The following is a 19461-nucleotide window of genomic DNA, read 5'->3' on the forward strand; positions in this document are numbered from 1 at the left end:
TGTGAGCAGAGATGGTGAACAAATGAAACGGTGCACTTTTGCCTGCTTTTGAATGCTGTGACTGGGACCGCCTTCCATGGTCACACGCCCAGATGCTACTTCTCAGCCATATCTCTAGAAGATGATTCCTTTGAAAACAGAGATGAGAGGCTTCTGTTCTCACTACCGCCTTTTGAGGGTGATCGTGTATCTTTAGAAATATCTCCAGCATCTTACCGTTTATGAAGCACTCTCACATAGCTTGTTCATTTTGATTTTCATAACAGCTCAGTAAAGTAGACGGGTGGGTGCTGGCTTCCCTGATTTAAAAGCTCAAAGAAGTTCAGTGACATTCCTAAGGTCACACAACTGATAAAGGCAGAGTGACTAGTACTCCAGACTCTGACTCTCACCTCAGTGCATTTTCCATGAACAGAAACCCCAGTGGAAAAAAATTCACAGTGCCAGCAAAATCGTGTGTCTACTCTCAGAGGCAAATTTGCCTTTATGAAACTTCCAACATTTGCAGTTTCTAATTCCAGTCTTATATGCAATGAACACATCCTTTGGCCTTCTCATATCTCTTTCACATAGGATCTGAGCTTTCTGTAATATCTACTTGAAAAACAGTCTTACAGTGTTGACTCAGAAGGAATATTATTCAGTCTGCTCATAGGTTATGATCTACCCTTTCATTTCCTAACCAGAAGATTTCATCAGAACAGAAGTTACGGTTATTTCAGCAGACACTGAAGGCAGTTAGTTGTGTTCGGCATTACAATAAACCACTCAGCATTCTGATTAGTTACAATGGGCGATGAGAGAATTGTGTAGACCAAAATCTCAACGTATGTGTTTCATGCATGTAACCCTACTAATGAGAATGAGTTTTGGCAGAAAGCTAAGCATCGATACTTCTGCCACCAGAGCTTAGAGTTGCTTGTTAGTATTCTGAGAGCTGGAGTATAGACACACATACAGTACAACTCGATCTTGATAACATTGCCCACTCCCAGGCCTTAGGTGAGTTTGTGAAATAGGAAGATGAGAGGAAGCAATCGAGAGGGAATTGTTTGTAAGTGGCTTAGGATGTCTTTGCAACCTTGCTGTGACCTCCCGTCTCCCCTTACCCATCTGTGGAATGAGCATAATGGTTATGCTCCAAAGGTATTAGAAATTATAAACTAGAAAATGCCTTAGTATGTGACTTGTGCTATCAATATGCCTCGCTGCCATGTGGAAAATAGAAGTTTTTAGCTGAAATTTATAATGAAGTTAGGCAGGGAGCATCAGTCACTAGCAGTAGCATCATTGCCTGAGATGGGAGATGGGGGGCGGGGTGCTAAGGAAGGAGAACAGAGATACTCATCTGTGAAGTAGTCTGGGGCAACACGGTGAAATATTCAAAACAAACAAGCACAGAATTAACGTTTGGACATCTGACCTGAATTTAAAACAAATAGGGGGATTGGAGGTGAGCCTCTTGTCTTTTCACATTGCAGGTTCTGTGCTCCAGCTCCACGTACCAACTGAATTCCAGAGGGTTGGGCCTGGGGAAGGAGAAAGGCCCAGGCAAACCAGTGCCCTTGTGGGGTTCAGCTGCTGTGTTTGAAGAAGGGTTATGTTAGAGAGGCAGCAGAGGGGTTAGGAACCAGCCAGACTATGATGCCAAGCTATCTGGACGTGACTGGCTCTGCTACTCACCAGCTAAGTGACCTTCAGCCAATCCTTCAATCTCTGTGCCTCAGTTTCCTCATGTACAAAATGAAATATTAGTACCCGTCTCTGAGATTGTCAGGAGGATAAAGAGTAGATATGAGTGCAACGCTTAGCAGATCACCTGGCATCTATGCACATAAGCAGGGCGAGGCAACTTCTCCGGCCTTGAGAATTCCAGCACACAGAGAGTAGAAACACAAACTGGATCGGTTGAGGGAAGTTTACCTCCACAGGCTTGAGTGTGTTGACCATGAATTACACGGTCATTCTCAGAGAGGGAGCATCGGCGGAAAGAAAGAAGAAGGGCCACAGCTGGTATGATGCCCAGCCTTGGCTGGACCCCTGGCTGGCAGGAAGAGTTGTGTAGATCTGCTCAGGTGGACCTCCTTGAAACTTTCCATGTGCCTCCTCCCTGCCCCCAGGGAATTTGGAAGCTTGAGGGGTTCTTTATCCACAGAAGCAGATTCCAGTGGCCAGTATCTTAGGAATTTTTGTCTCCTTATCTCATAGGAATCACCTTTCCCAGAGTCATTTACCGATACTGAATCTACTCTGGAATCCTGTAAAACCACTCCCTTGTTATCTGTCTGCCTCAGCATGGGAGAAAGCCCTCTGATTTGGAACTCCTGTGTGATGCCTGCCATTTTCCTCACTGCAGTGTGTGGGCAGGTCTGCTCTCTGCTGCACACATCTTCAGAATGACTGGATTTCAGGCTTTCAGAGCAAATGTCTCTAAATTCACTGGAGAAAGGAGTGTGCAATCATGTGCTGGTTGGTGTTTGCCAAAATGTGGCCTTAAAACAGGATAAAGTGATGGCTCCTGGCATGAAAGCTGGATCCCCCTGGGCATACACCCGTCCTGAACAGCTCCTTTAAAACCAGAAGCAATTTGTCATCTTTTGATTCTCTTCCAGCACTATCCCTGTCACAGGTAGATAAATGAGGTGGCATATGGGTGTCCAAACGCCAGACCATCTAATCCCAGCAGTTTCCCACAGAGCCATCACTCCGTGAGAATGGGGAACACTGAGTAGGGTGGTCCTTGGCTTCGGGGATTATAACCATAAGCAGATTTTTTTTCATTTCATATCCCATTTATATGTGTGAAATGCTTTCAAAGAATCTCCCAGCCTCCAGTTTGCCATTGATAGGTGTGTTTCTCATTTCAGAATCTTAAAATGAATCATACACTTGCAAGTTCAACATCTCATGTCTGTAGTTCCACTAACCAAATCAATGTCTCAGCAGAATTCAACAAGCACCCCTGAATTAGAAATAGAGATTGGACTTGATGTTCTAAAAAGCCTTGATTACAGAGAGCCAATGGGAAAGGCAGATACATTTCAGTTCACCTCAAGTTCTATGTTCTGTATGTGGCTTGAAAGATACCCACACTGTTTCTGCACAGCCCATGTGACTTTAGTCACAGAGTTACTCCCAAGGGTGCAATAAGTTGATGAAGCCTCCTGATGCTTCTTGTTGGCCAGAACATGGGTGACCCATGATGCCCTGCAAATGAAGGATAGGCCTGTGTGGCAGATGAACTCAGCTAGCCAGGGCAGGCCTCCTACCTACACCAAGGCAAGGCGCCAAGTGTATTGCTGATTGGACCAGACAGCTTTGATTTCTTCTGTGGCTATCGGTCACACCCTTCACCCCCACAGCTGCCAGATTAACTGGGCATCCATAGTCACAAGGGCCCAAGCTTGCCTGGATCAACCCAAGTTCATCTCCAACCCCTGAAAAATCATCTGCCCAGACGGTGTTACAGTGAGTCTTTGAGCATCATTAAGGCACCCGGAGAAAGGAGTACACGCGGGGCATCTTCTCAAAGCTGGATCTGTTGAGCATGAAGCAGATTCTTACACAGGCCGCTAATGCTGGTGACTATAAGGAGTTTATAGCCAACTCCTAATTATCTGTGGTACTGAAGGAGAAATCTAGCATGAACTTTAACATATAAAAATAAATCTCCCAATTGAGATTTAGCCAGTAGTTTCAACTAGAAATCTTTTAGAGGAGGTGTGGTGTTTCTTTTTATGTTTTCCCAATTAATCAGTAGTTTTAATGAGCAGCAAAATGACCCAGTGGGGCTGAGAGTACAGCACAGGAGCATAATTCACATGAGATTAAGAGATGGTCTAGGTTCCTTTCTTGCCTCTTCCATCCTATGTTCTTCATCTACCTATTGCTACGACTACTTTATAAGGTCAGGAGAGGATCAAACGAGTTAATGAATGTAGAGCTATCCCCAAGCCCAGCCATAGGAAGCACACGATACATCCTAGCTGTTAGGATTTATTTAGCCTCACAGAAAAAGAGAAAAGACACTCTTACTTAGTCGAAGATGATAAAACAACAGAATTGTTTGTTCATTAAAAGACAGGCACAAACCTAAGTGAATCTTTAAGGTAATTCTGCATTTTATTCATGGTGAAATTACATAATCTTTTTTTTCTTTAAGCTTAAAAGGCTGAGCCAGTTGTACATGATATATTAAACCCACACATTTACTTACTGTAGAAGAGTTACTGTTTGAGAGTATGATCATTCCTGGAAAAAAACAATTTCAGTATGCCTCCTGTCCATTAAAAAGAGTTACGTGTAAAGATTTCCATTCCTTGGATTAACATCTTCGGACTCCTGCTCTCTTTTCAAGCTTTGTCATAAAGCAAGGGAAGGGAGGCTGTGGACTCCTTGAGGAAGGCATTCTTTATAATTCCTCTTCATTCCTCTGCCCCAGAGTGTCTTGCAAATAGTAGGTACTTAATCAATGTCTTATGAATGGATGAATGAATGAAGGAATGAATAATTTAGATGTTTAATCCTTTAAGTCAGTGATATTCGACCTCTACCCATGCATCAGAATTGCTCGAAGGCCTTATTAAAACACAGATTGCTGGGCTCTGATTCAGTAAGTCAGGGGTGGGGCCCAAGAATCTGCATTTCCACCAACCCTCCAGATGATGTTGATGCTGTTGACCCAGGGGCTCTACTTGAGAATCACTGCTTTGGGGTCCACTCCACTGCTTAGGTCCACTGCTTTGTCACCTTTTCTAAGCCTTCCAAACGATTGACAGCTGTAACTATCTGACCTTGCCCCATATAATGGAGACAGATTTTGTAAAAGTTACTAGGCTTTGATCAAATAGAAGAGCAACCTGGATTTTTTTAATCAAAAACTACATTTGTCCTCTGTATAACTGAGAGAAGAGAGAATCGGATCGCCACTCCCCTCACGACTGTGGCTGTGCTGGCAGGACATGGTCAGTAGGGGTGGAGTGGAGTGGTGCACCTTGCAACATTTAAGCCAAATTACATTTCCATCCAGTTTTAGAATCCCCACTTAGTGTCAGATGCTTCACTGCAGAGTCGAAACGAGGCCTGACCTTCTGCAGAAACTGCATATGAGCAGAAGGGGTACTGGAGTGAACATATATGATACAAACAGGAACGCGTAATTTGCAGTCTTTTCCTGCTGGCTGTTGGCCTGACTGAAGTCATTAGGCGCCCCCATGTTCAGAAACAAGAAGGAGTTTCATGGCCTGAGGAAGGCTGCTCTCTGCAAAAAGTCATTTTCTTATTCCCAGATGTCTCTTCAGATGGCAGGCAAAGAGCTCCTCCCATCCATCCCCCTCTTCTCAGGAAAGAGTCCTTGAAACTGTGAGGACACGCAGCAGAAGCCAGAGACCAGTCGGGCAGAGGGAACCAGAGGGGCACCAGACTCCCTGAACAGAGAGAGGAGAGCAAGTGAAATCCGAGAAGGGAATTGAAGAGAAGGAGGAGACCAAGGCCTTCCTCCAAGGTAGTGACAGTATATTAGTAGCCTATTGCTACATAACAAATGACTCCAACATTTAGCAACTTAAAACATATTTATTGTCTTGCCCAATTTCCATGGGTCAGAGACCTGGGAGCAATTTAGCTGGGTGGTTCTGGCTCAGGCTTTCATGAGGTTGCAGTCAAGCTGTCATCCAGAGCTGCTGTCTCATCTGGAGGCTTGGCTGGAGCTGGAGGACCCACTTCCAAGATGGGCACTCACCTGGCTGTTGGCAAGAGGCCCTAGTTTCTCACTCTCGGTACCTTAGACCTCTCCACAGGGCTGCTCACAACATAGCAGTTAACTTCCATCAGAGCCAACAACCAGAGAGGGAGGGAGGAAGTCAAAATGCCTTTTATGACCAAGTCTCATAAGTCACACACTGTCACTTCCACATTATTCTCTTCATTAGAAACGAGTCACTAAGTCCAGCCCACACTCAAGGGGAAGGGAATAAGTCTCCACCTCCTGAAGGAGCAGTATCACCACAGAGCGAGCCCCTTTCATGCTCTCCTTCCAGGCTCAGAAAAGCACAAAAATAATGGATATAGAGCCTTTGGTGAAAAGATGATGGGGGCTTTTAAAAGGACTCCAGAAGGGGCTGTTGGAGTTTTGCCTGATTGGGCTGAGGAGAGGTGGTAGATAGAGAAGAAGGCATTGAAAACTCTCTGTGGGCTTTGAGCCCATGGTTCCATAGGGGTCATGCAGGCCCCTTCTCTCTAGGCGGGAGGCGACCTTGTTCAGAAAAGACTGAAGCCACCAGGGAGTCCCAAGCCGTAGGTTTGGTTCCATAAAAGAAGGAACTGGCTGCTTAGGGCCAACTGTATGCTGGACAAAGAGCCATCCATAGCACTATGGATCTTTTTCTAGATCATCAGGCCTGCCAGGGCCCCGGTAGGGAGAAAATGGGGATTTAAGGCAGAAGTGGTGTTCTGAATAAAAAGGAACTCTGTGCTCTACCTCTCAGGAAGGATATGGGAGCCAGAGGGATGTTAGGAAGCAGGAGAGGAAGGAGCCCCACTATTTTTTCAAAGTGATCCCACTCAGGATGATGGCTCGGCACCACTGGGCACAACAGCAGTCAGCCCTTTGTGGCTTTGGCTCCTGCGTCCAACACAGAGACCCTGCCTCAGAGCAGGCATTTATTTTGCCCACACTGGCACTGTAAATGGATTCCACTTAGCAGTCTTCTTTTGAGGATGCAGAGCCATTGGTGGTCATATGGTACTGTGTCTGTTCTTATCTCCCCTATCATCCCTGGGGAATAAGCTAATCAAACTTGCTGATGATTTTACGCTGAGAAGGAGATAGCTAATAACTTGGATGACAAGTATTAGAATACAATGTGATGTGGATAAATTGGGTCCATGTATTAAGGGCTATAAAATGAGATTCCATCAAGGCATGAATAATGGTGCCTGTGGAAAGGATTAATCAAATACCCCATTAAAAGGTATAGGAATTCTGGTCAGATAGCCCCTGTTTAATTACACCCCTGCCCCTACCCCACCCCCACTCCATTCCCACTGAAACTGCTTTCTTCTAGGAGAAGTGTGGAAAAGAGTTTAGAGGAAGTAATAGAAAAATTGGGACATACATTTTAATAGAACAAGATCATAAAGTCAGATTTAAGCAGCCAGTGTTTAATTTAGGGGGGTAAAGGCAACTGGCAGGAGTAATCATTTACAAGTGTAATTTCCAAGGGAGCCCTGTTGATACCATTCAGCAAGTGCCAACAAAGCATTTACTTTCCAAAGGGAGAAAGCAAGACAAGAGAAATGGAGGCACCTCCAGGGATGGACCGGAGAACAGCCAGGCCATAGAGAAGAACCAGGTGTGAGAGTGGACAGTGCAGAAGACAGACACCACTCCTGAAAAGTCTCGGAGGACTCACACTGTCTGGAGAAGGCTTCCTGGAAGAGGAGACTCCAGCAGAGCCCCGAAGTGTGGACAGGCTTCCACTGCAAATTCGTGAGCACACTCTGGTGACAGGGTTTAGGGAGAAAAATGGGCTTGAGCCGAACAGGGGGCACCTGTGGAATTCTCTCCATTTCCACCACCACTACCCTGGTCCAAGCTATCATCACTTCTCGCCTGGACAACTACAAAAGCCTTCCAGCCATTTCCCACTCTTGCCCCTCTGCAATACATTCTGTACACGGAAGTCAGAATCAAAATCAAAGTTGATCATACCAAACTCTCGACTTGTAGCTTTCCATTGCTCTTAAGCTAAAAGTAAAAATCATTATCATGGCTACAAGTCTTGCATGATCTGAACCACATCCTGTGCCGGGCTCTCTTTCACTCTCTATATGCCAGTCAAGCTGGCCTTTCGGAATTTCAGCACATTGGGTCTTCCTGCCACTGGACCCTTGCACATGCTTTTCCATCTCTGTATATGATTTTCTTTCATCCCCTCTTCCCAAAGCTAACTCTGACTCATCCTGCAGTATGCATCTAATAGTCACTTCCTCCTGGAAGACTTCCCTGATTTTCATAACTAGGTCAACCTTCCCTCATACCTTGAAAACAGATGTTTATCGTGTGAACATAAGGTTAATATCAGTCTGTCTCCCTCACTAGGCCACAAGTTCTATGAGGGTAGCAACCCACTCTTTGAATCCCCCAGAGCCTAACACAGCCTCAAAAAAAAAAAAAAAAAAAAGTATTGACTGGATCATGACCTTTAATTGGGAGCAATGAGACTAGTTGAGAAATTTCACTTGACCAGTATGTATGAATTCTTAACTGGGATATAAACCTGAATTCATGTCCAGACTGCCACCTGCTGGCTGTGCTATTATAAATAAATCACAAATCCTCTCAGTAGGTTTCCTCATGTTATAAAGGGAGAGTACCAACAGCCACTTCACATGGTTGTAACAAGAAATTAATGAAATTGTATATATAAAAGCAGTTTTAATTGTAGTACTAGACATAAATCTACTCTGTCATTTTTCCAGTGCCTGGCATATTGAGTCATTAAACATCTATTAGATGGATGGATGGATGGATGGATGGATGGATAGATGGATGAACATATTCACAGTTAGGAAACCAACACGAAAGCCAGGATGGGAACCTAGCATAAGAATAGCATGAGGGAAGCCAAAAGAGGAGAGGATTTCAAGAAGGTAGAGATGGTTTGTTGATCACCCACAATATCACAGTGGAGCAGGCAAGGAGAATAAGGTGAAAAAATCATTTAACTTGGGTAGAAGGAAGTCAGTGGTGACCTTGGGGCAAGTCCTCAGCCTTTTCATGTTGTCTATGTTTTCAATGACATGCCTTAATCGTAACTTAATCACTTTACTGATTTTTATCTTTTTGGGAGAAAATCAAATTGATTTGCACATACAGCAAAATTGCAAAATTGGTGAGATTGCTCCAGCTGCTGCCAGCAGGTGCTGACAAGTGAAGAAGTGAACGTCAGAGGATAAGAGAATACACTAAACATTTATTTTAATAAGGCCTAGAAATCCTTAGTTATTTAATAAATTGCCATGGAGAATTAGGTTTCAGTTTCTAGGGTTGTTTTGTTTTTAACTCCCTGTGTTCTGATAGGAATAGGCAGGGACCTCTGGTACAAGATCTGTCTGAGGGCAAATGCACATTTCTGTGAGCTTTTTTCTGTCTCTTTCACCTCCCTGCTGAGCTCTGATCCAGCCAGTCTGTTTGTGTATGGGCCTTGGGAGTAAGTGGCCCAGGCTGAACCTAACTAAGCTCCATACTGGTCATCTCAGGGCTGACTCCTGATGAGTAAGAAAGACATGATGAATAAATGAAACTCCATGGCTATTTCAACATTCATCTTCACCCCGAGTTCTCCAAACTGGGATGACAAAATGAGGTGATCAGTAGAAAAAAGTTATGAACATATTTTATTTCCATGTAGTAGTTGGTGGTATGAACCATGGATCTGTGGGGAAAGGAGGTGGTGTTTCAGAAGACATTAAAATGATTCACGGAGAGGGTATAAAGAAAAGAGCATGTTACTGGTCTGAAAACAGAATCATGCATGTCTCTGCCCTCTTCCCACATCTCCCTGATCCAGGATTTCTTTGATGTTTAATCACATCAGTAGAGTGGTTTTCTATGAACCGATCTACGCAGTTTGTCAACGGTATGTCGAGGCCCTTGTCCTTCTGCAAACCACATAGTCCCTGGAAGTCCCACCACCTTCCAGCCTGGGAAGTGTAGGGAGATCTAAAGACCTCACACAACTGCCTGCCTTCACCAGTAGACCCTCATGGCGAAGCTGATGGTCAGTGGGGAGGTCTGGGTACCCATACCTGCCTGGGGTTACATGGCAGGCACAGCAGAACTGATGTGGTTTGTCCAAAAACACAAGGACAAATCTGCTCAAACAGAAGAGCTTGATGGTTAAGACCTGGTCCTGGAGCTAGGTTCGCAGCTCAGCTCTGCCTCGCCTATCTGCTGCCCTCTCTGAAATGAAATCTTCTCATGTGTAGAAAATAGGTATAATCATGCTTTCTCAGAAAGGTGGTGTGAAGATTAAATGTTATGATGCGCATAACGTGCTTAAACCAAGCCCAGCCCAGCATGAGAAGTGAGCTAATGGAAGCCTGAAAGCCATGTTAGATTGAAGGCCCATCCTTTGTTCCGATCAGCCTTCCAACGTCACTGCTGGGCCCTAGCCCAGCCTGCCCCTCAGAAATTTCATACAGTGGGTATTTCATACACTAGGTAGTTCTTAAAGGCTAGAGTTGAAAATCTTGAGAAGAGAGGAGTCTGTAGAGGGGTTTGGAGTGGGAACTGGGTGGGGGCAGAGATGAGAAGAGGGTTTAGGGAAGAACTCCGAGGAATTCCTGGTGACCCAGAGATGGGACCTGGAGAGAAGCACTAGCAGGCAGGAAGACAAGTGGTTAGAACTAAAACATCAGAATAACCGTCACAGAGTCAGGCAGAAAGGAATTCCAAAAAGTATGAAATCTTTCAGAAAGATAGACTAGACAACAAGTAAGAAAATAAGCTTTTGAATCATATTTGCCTTTTCAGTGAAAGCGAATTTAAATTAATTTGATTTTGAGAATTTTAAACACAGACATCGTAATCATTGGAAATACCCTAGAGCATTGTAAAAACCAGAGTTGGAAATCACTTACCATCTACACTGTGAGAGCAGAAACCCAATCCTGCCAGCAGATTTTAAAAACTCCTGTGCCCAGGAAAGAAATCAGTCTGCCTGGCAGATTTGCATTAAGTCCTCTCCTGATTATCTTTCCCTCCCTGCTCCTTCCCACCCAATACACAATCCTGCTTTCTTTCACAAATACAACCTCTAGGAGAACCAAGGAAAGATGTAAGAATCGGGAGCCAGAATGTGATCAGTTTGGGCCTCTGCCTAATTTCTTTCATTCCCCTCTGATGTCTGTTAGGCCACTTTCGTGGCTGAACGACTAAGGCTGTAATAAAGTTTTGAAGGTAGTGTCAGTAACCTAGTGCGTTTGAAGAGTGCCTTGACTTTGAATCTTATTGTCTTCATCTGTTTTAGAGCTTTCTTTCCCTTGTGCAAATCGAAATAGACCCCAAACCTTTCATTTTAAGTATCGAAAAACCTCCCATCTCCTAGAATGACACTGCTCATTTCTTTTGTTCATCGTGTGGGTGCCATAGCCCTGGAGCATATAATTTAGGGTCCTGGATTTATTGGGGGTATCTGAGGTCACCATTAAATGGATGCACTCTTTATTAAGTCAATATATGATAAAGCCTTTTGAAAGTGCTAATAATTATGTTCATGGGACTGCCTGCTGAGATTAGAGAAAGGAAAAAAAAAATTTAAGCTTACTTTTCTTGCTCCAAACCATAAGTAAATGGCCAGATCTAATCTTCTTTTCATCTCTCATTTATATTTATTACATTTGGTGAATCTGGTTAGTGGCTTAGATTCCTTAGGTTTTTACTACATCCAGGCTCCTATTATGCAATCATCTTTGATAAAACCTAATGGTATACAACCCTGGACTCAAGAGCATAACGTGATGCCAAACCTCATTCCAAATGTACTTCCTACTAGAGCAAACTATATTGGAAGACATTAAAGAGAAGCATTCCCCAGTCACTTCCAATTGCAAAAAAATTTTTCATAAATCACTAGTTCCACAGAGAGCTCCACGCCCCCCCCACCCCCCCGCAACCCCGATCATGTTTTCCTCCCTGCCTCATTACCTCTATTGTGAGAGCTCCCTTTGCCCACACACTCATGAGAATGTGATTATGGTGGGTTGTGCCTCCTGAAGAACATGGCTTGCATACAATTTTGGTTTTTTTTAAGTGGGTGATTATTTGCATTAAGAATGAGTTCATTCGAATGTGTTGGCATGCACCAAGAGCAACATCCAGACAGTAGAAAACTGCAGGTTAGACAGCCTGTCTTCAACAGATACATCGTAAGGAAAATAAATAGGTAGAGGAGGAACTGGTCGCTTAAGAGACATCTGAAAATGGGCAGGACTAACCATGGTGTCTAAGGATACACACTGTGTGATAAAGCCATAAATAAACAGAAGGAAGTAAGTCAGGAGTGTGGGTAGTTTTGGAGGAAGATGGGGTTGCAGTAGGGACAGACCCGTGGAAGGGCTTCTGGGGTGGCCAAACAGGTGCCCTTCTTCACCTGCCCAGGAGTCACCAGGGCATCTGCGTACATTTGTTTTGTGTAGTTTTGTATGTCAGTGCTTTATTTTACTATAAAAACTTTTTTTTTTAATGAGTCCACTTGGGGTTTGCCTTACCTACAGTCTTTTCAGGAATTTGGCTTTTGGGGGGGCATCTTATAATAAACTATGTCTTCTTACTTTCTCACTAAGAAAGAAATTGTAGATCCATCCAGAAACTCACCAGTGGGGTTGTCCAGCAGCTTGGTCGGAATTGAGAAAAAGGAGGGTCTGTTGATGGAGCTTTTCTGAGTTCCGGCTAGTAAAGTCCCTGGTCTTCTTTTTTCCCTACTTTAATTTGTAGAGTTAATTATCTAGTTAGTTGCTTTCAGTAATGAAATAAGCACCTGCAAACCTATCTTCCTGAATAAAAGCCAGGACCCTGACAATAGCCACATTGCTCCTGGCCCTCACTCCTCTCCTCCCTGATCTTTGGTAATCTTTAAAAACCACAATGGATACCTGACATTTGCCCCCGACTTTCTCCCAGCAAATGCACCCTCGTAGTGTAATTTTGGGGTGACCTCTGACATCCCTCTCCCTCCAGCTGAAATGGCATTCCTTTACCTCAAGGCTTTCACCCCTATTCAATGCATTTACCACCTCAGGATGAATAAGTGAGGTCAGAGTTAGCTTCACTAGAAGGTAAAATCAAGAGCAGGATTCAGGAAAAGGGGACACAGCAAGGACAGCCCAAAAGAGGGTGGCGGGGGTTTACCTTTTCTTCTTTTTCTTATTATCAGACCCAGCCTCCATGTGTTGATATTTTTCAGCTTCAGTCTAGAATCCCAATAAAACACACCTTTAACATCGGTCCCTGAGGCTGCATGAAGCTAGTTGTCCAACTCTCTCAGTTCATGAGCTGAATCCAAACCTGTTTGAGATTAAACAGGGTAGATTCAGCTCCACGAGGTCAGGGACTTCATCTGTTTTGTTCACCATTCAATTCTCAGCCCTGGCACATGCTTGGCACAGGATAAGTGCTCAGTAAACACTGAACGAAAAAGTGGATGAGTAGACAAGAGACCGAGCCAAACAAACAGCTTCCAGCAGGAGAAAGCGCACAGAGACCTCCCGGGATGGGCGGTGAGAAAGCACCTTCTGTCATTCTGCAGGCCCCCTGGAGCCCTTACCTTTCCCCTCACCTCCACCTCTGATCTGCAGCCCAGGACGGACCACTTCTGCTCTGTGCCTTCCTGTCCTCAACAAGAAAATCGGCCAGTACCTAGTTCTTGAGAAGTAACAACTCTTATCACATTTTTTTTCCCCATTTGTACAGCATGGAAGTATTTTCCCACACATTGTCTAATTTGTACTACACAGTAATCCCATGACGTGGGTAATTCCCACTTTATGGAGGAGGAAACCGAGGGTGAGAAGACTAGAATGACTTTGGAGGAGCAGAGCTATAACTAGAACGTAGAACATCCTTTGCTACATTGTCTTCAGTACTGTCAGAGAGCCAAATAAATGGATAGCAAGAGCCATCATTGCTCCCGAGATGCTTAAACTCTGACTCGGGCACAGATGACTATCTGAAATGGCCAGCACACTGCAGCACTGCCTGATCCTTCCCAGAAATGCAGTGAAAGCTTCTTTTGCTGCTGTTGTTTCTTGGAAAGATGCTGTCTATGTAAACTTAGAGAGAATAGGGTGGGTCGCTCAGCAGTCTTCAACCAACTGTTGTAGTGGGGAGGAGAGGGAGAGCATATGTAATAGAAATCCAAAGGGAATCCCAAAGACTGACTTTCATCAAATGTGCCAGTCTCACACTTTAGCAGGCCTCATTAGGAATAACCACATCACAAATAGGCAAGAGAAAGCAGAGCGCCTAAATAATCCACAGTCTATATAATCATTCCCTTACACCAGTGTTGTCTGTAACAGAATTAATACTGCTTCCTTGCACACAGAAAGATCCGAGCTTTTAGACTTTCTTCCCTCCAGATCATTTCTCTTTCTTCTGATGCTTTCAGTGACCCTGGGTAGGAGGTGGAGCTGATACTGAGACTTAGAAACGTATGTGACTTGCCCAAGCCCCAGGGCCAGTTAGTGACAGCGTTAGAACTTGAACCTGAGCTTTTCCCAGCCTCCAACTCTTTTCCCACTTCCTCCCCTACAGTGACCCCTCTCGGCCCCCTCTTTCAGCATCCTTGAGAAAAACCCAGCAGTGGCAGCTCAGCCACCTGTGAGTTCACAGCACTGGCTCCTGCCAACTCTTGCTTGTATTTCGGTAGTTAAGTGTTCACTGACCGCTTTGTGTGTGTTATAATTATTTAATTAGTCTGTGCCTGGGAGGAAGAGATGCTTTATTTAGAAGCTTAATAGTGAAAACTTCCGAGTCTTCAGTTCACTATGAGCTTGATGGCATTGGGATGATCTCAGTCTGCCCACTGTGTCCTAATCCACTTAGCACCAGTGGGATAACCAGCAGTGGCTTCATTCAAGGCACAGCCAGTGTGCTGAGGACTGCAGGAGGGTTGTGGCTAGGTTCTCAGAGAGAGGACCAACAGATGCAGGAAGTCAGGATAACAAGAAAAATGTTTTAGGGCCTTTGAGAAAATAACCAGATCTTTTTACGACCCTCTTGGGCAAAAAGAGAATAGAATTTATCTTCTTGGGCCCTGGGCTGGGGATAGTACTTTACAGCCAGTGTTTCTCAGTCTCAGTTGCACATTAGGGTGACCTAAGAAGCTTTCACATATCCTAATGCTAGGCCTGGCATCAGTTTTTTTTAAACTCCACACATGTTTGCAATGTGTAGACAAGTTTAAGACCAGTGATCAAATGGGTGATGCTGGCTTTGTCACATGTCAGCCTGGCGAGGCTGAACTACATTTCCCAAAATGCCCTGTCCTATGGGATGAGGCTACAGAGAGATTCTTGGGTAATCTGGATGGAGAAGGAAAGGAAGCAGCAGCCATTTGTCACCTACCTACTGGCTCACCACACTGGCCTGAGGCAGCGGCCAAGGCTGCAGTTACTCCATCTTCAGCTAAATCCCCCTTCAGGTTCTCTGACTCTGGGGCCAAGTGTGTCTGCTTAGCTCCATGATGAGGGCCCCTGGCTTCTGGAGGACAGCCAAACGATCAAGGTCAAAAGCAACAAGGACTGACACGAGTTTCAGTCCATCCTCATGAGGTTCCAGTTAAGGCTTGCAGGTTCCACATTGTTGTTGGTCTTCTCCACTTTCCATTCTTCTTTCCTTCCCAACTGTCTGCTTAATGGACCTCACGCTCCAGCATCAGACCGAAAACAGCAGCTTTATTGAGGCCGTTTAACCAGCAATTACTGTTGCAAAGATCAAATACCTGTTATAGACTCAAATATTTACAGATACATGTATATATATGTATGTGTGTGTGTATATATGTGTGTGTGTGTGTGTGTGTGTGTGTATCCATAACCATCCTTGTAGTTCTACTTCTTCAGTTGAACCCTGACTGATACAGGTGGTTTTCAGAATTGTGGAATAAGAGATTATTTTTATCCATGATGGTGGCCCAGTGTAAGAAAGAGATACAGGTGGCTCTGATTGAAGGAGAAGGCAGGTCTGGCAGCTCCCTGTCTCCAACCCCATCCCCCCAAATTGACATATGTGGGCAATTTGAAAACCTTTGGTAGATTGCTGGTCTCCAAGTGTGGTGGTATAGTGGGAAACCCTTGGGGAGGATCTTAAGAATGCAAATTCATGGACTTCACCTTGGATGTAGGAATCAGTATTTCAGAGGATTGGGAAAGTAAGCAGTTTTTTAAAAGCCTACTCTACCCCAGCCTTTCTGGAGTGTTGGTAATGTTCTGTGTCTTGATTTGGGTGCTGGTGACATGAGGGTATTTCGTGTACCCAGTGTCATCAGGTGGCACACTTGTGATTTGTGCCTTTTCCTGTATGCATGTTATACGTCAATTTAAAAAAATGCATAACCCCACCTCCTACCCTCCCCTTCCCCATTAATTCCATATTCCAATGACTGGCCAAAGCTGAAAACCACTGGACTAGATGCTTCCTTGTGCTCCTCCTGGCAAAATTCAGAGAATAGGAACAGAAATTTTTTCAGCAGCTAGGGAGTAGTTCAGATGTATCCATAATCCTAATGACACAAACCTATGCAATTATTTCAGCATTGAAGAAGAATTTGAAACCATGAGGCAGCCAGCCAGCTTGAAGTGATAGGAGTGGGTTGCCAGTGGGGCGAGAGGGGCCAGTTTGGAAGATCACACTGGAGCCAGATCATGGAAAGCTTTGAATGGCAAACTGAGAAAGAGCAAAGTGACTTTCAAAGAATTGGGGCTTTATTTTGAGGAAGAGCTTACAGATTTTGAGAATACTGATTGATAAAAGTAGTATTTTCTAAAGTATATGTAGAAATATAGAATTACATTATCCATCATATTTAACTGCTCACAAAAAATACTGTTCGAAATGCAGACTAGTGAACAACAGAACAGACCCTGGCCTGGAAACGGGGACTTGACCTTCCTTTGGTGTCAGCAGGCTTTTCAACCTCAACTTCTTTCTAAAGTACCTGTGGTCTGTACATCCTGTTCTGGGGTGCATTTAAATAAAATTAAGAGAGAGAGAGAGAGAGAAAAGCAGTTAAAATCTCAATTGTCCCATTTGAAGCCCTAGTAGGTTCCTATGGGGCAGAGCTGTTACAGGTACATTGAGATTTTATAATCATAGTGCAGGGAGAAACTTCACAGGCTGATTCATTTTTTAAGCAAGCAATGTCAAGAACGGATCCAACAGTTGTTCCCAACAGGGAAGTTGGACCTGAGGAGTGTGGGGAGGGTATTTTTCAGCGGTGACAACAGAGAATTGGGTTGAATTACAATCTCTCTTGGATTTTTGAAATGAAGAACAGGCCCTACCTGTGATTTAGAAGCTCCCCTTGATTTAAATCCACCAGCCTAAATACCGTCTCTGTCTTCTTTAATATCGGGGCGAAATTTTCACAACCTCTTTTAGCGGGCCTTTTCTAAGTGTGACAACTTCGTGTACCTTCTCCCCGACTCCCTCTCCCCCAAAGACTAGAACTCTTGAGCTTTCAAAATAAGGGCAGAATTAGACCAAAAAACATCCGTTAAGAAAATCAAACCATACACATTATCGAACTTCTTTTGAAAGACATGTTTTCTTTCTCATTCTTGTTTGACTTGCAGTATTTTCATTTTACCCTTTCTTACTCTCCCATACTATAATTGCACCCTCAACTCCATTTCGAGGACTATCCACAGAGGATTCTTTGTGAAATTTCCACAAGGAATTCCCTCTGGAACCTAGCACACTCCCACACATCTCTTCACCAATTCTCTGGCATGTACAGAGGGAATGCAAACCGATCTTAACATTAGTCTCAGTCTAAAACAGTTAAGACAGATCTAATAAGGAAAACAGAACATGGGGCATTCCAAAGTGAGAGGCCAGTTCCTGTGCATCTGTGTTTCCTTTCTTCCCCTAATGCAGATGATTTGAGAATTGAGGTCCACGAATTGCCTCTCCCGTTCCCCATACCCCCTCCCTGACACAGGGCCTTTCCCAAAACAGGATGAGAGCACTTCTTCACAGTTTTTTCTTACAGCATTTTTCGGGAAAGGGAAGTTCACTTTAATGAGTTTGCCTGCTGACTCATGAAACCACCTGACATTCTCCTTGATCTCGCGGGTGGGCCCAGCTCTAGGTTCACAGAGGCAGCCCTGCGCATACCTAGCTCCAACACCATTTGCTCAGCTCATGTGCAGCAGCTCCCCAGAGCGCTTCACTTGGCTAATAGAAGTTGGCAGAGTCACAGAGTGCAAAAGCCCCAAGCCTCAGGCATGAGGAGGAAGGCGCTGGAAACAGGAAGGTGAACCTCAGCCTTCTGGTTCAGTCATACTGAGACACAGGTAGCCAAGAGGACATCCAATTGTGTCAGTGTCTGGCAGGAGGATTCCTGCAACATCGGTGTTATGTCTACACAGATCTCAGAGATATAGCATCTGTCCACGTGTGTGAGCCAATAGGTAACACCTAGTCAAAATAGAACCACAGAATGTTAGAGACCTCCAAGATAACAGATTCAACCTCTGTACCCCCTTCTTACAGTAAAAGAACCCAAGACCCACTAAAGCCATGTAGGTGATTTGCCCAGAGTCCCTCTGGTAGAGATAGAGCTGGGCCACTCTCCCAGGTGTTCCAAGTTCATCATTCCACCACTGCCTCTTCCCCGCTCACAAACGCATGCTAAATCTGCCATGACTGTCTTCTCATAATTATTTTATTATCACGATTATAGATGGCCAGCAACATTAATGGGGGGGTTATGTAATATGTATAGTATAATGTAATATAATATAATTATATATAACATAAATATATAATTATATAATATATTATATAAACATATATGTTTTACATAAATATATTTTTTTACCCAGACATAAACCTTAAAGATAATTGCTTTTGTTTCTTCTTTCTTAGTCTTCCTTTCAGTAACTTTTTATTTAAGTCAATAGGGGACTTTTGCATATGTGAGATGTTGAGAACTCTGAGTATAGGCTCTAGATGTAATGTCTTTTAGTGCTGAATGCTTTTAAAGTTCTTTTTTAAAAATTATTTCTTAAATTATGTACCATACATACGGAATTTGTATATCATGATTTTATATTCATAACACACATGTTTTCACATATCAATGGAGATGTACCTTACGATGTTTGGGGGAAGGAAATGTGGATTTAATTACAGGTGGACTTTTTTTTTTTTTTTGAGATGTAATTGGCATACCATTGTATTCGTTTTAGGTGTATGACATAATAATTTGATATATGTATGTATATGTCTTTTAAATTCATCAATTCAGTAATACCTTACCTACTGAAAAATTCAAAAGGCACCCAGAGAACCTACACAAACGTTTCTATGCTACCCTTGCCCCCAGCCACCCATTCACCCTCCCAGAGGCCATAGCTATTAAATCCTCCCAAAGATAGGCAAGCATAGATGTGTAGGCTTTTTTTAAATAAATTTGTGTATTATATACACTGTTCTGCTCCTTGCTTTTTCAACTTAACAATGTGTTCATTCATTACTTTAACAAATATATATTGAGCTCTTATTATGTGCCAAGTAGTGGCTGGAATAGAGAAGGAACCAAATAGATTCCTGGCCTCCAGGAACTTAGTGGGGGATAGAGACAGTGAACAATAAGCATATGATGTCAGATAAAGAAAAGTCAGTGTGGGGGAGGGCCAGAGAGTGCTCCCTTTCGTAAGCTAGTCACGAAG

The 19461-nt window shown here is 43.8% G+C and overlaps 1 protein-coding gene across 5 annotated transcripts in view; it reads left to right on the forward strand.

Moving 5' to 3' along the window:
* Positions 1-19461, forward strand: part of ATXN7L1 (ataxin 7 like 1) — a 212645-nt gene that overhangs the window by 89655 nt on the left and 103529 nt on the right. The window contains exon 4 of one of the 5 annotated variants that reach the window (XM_006925376.3): positions 7276-8477. The exons of the other annotated variants lie outside the window; for them this stretch is intronic. Within the exon in view, the coding sequence (XP_006925438.1) occupies positions 7276-7358 (83 nt within the window). The 3' untranslated portion in view covers positions 7359-8477. Of the gene's footprint in view, positions 1-7275; positions 8478-19461 lie in introns of those variants that run through there. 5 annotated transcript variants of the gene reach the window in all.

This window comes from Pteropus alecto, unplaced genomic scaffold (genome assembly GCF_000325575.1).
Source record: "Pteropus alecto unplaced genomic scaffold, ASM32557v1 scaffold109, whole genome shotgun sequence".
In the NCBI taxonomy this organism is placed as follows: domain Eukaryota; kingdom Metazoa; phylum Chordata; class Mammalia; order Chiroptera; family Pteropodidae; genus Pteropus; species Pteropus alecto.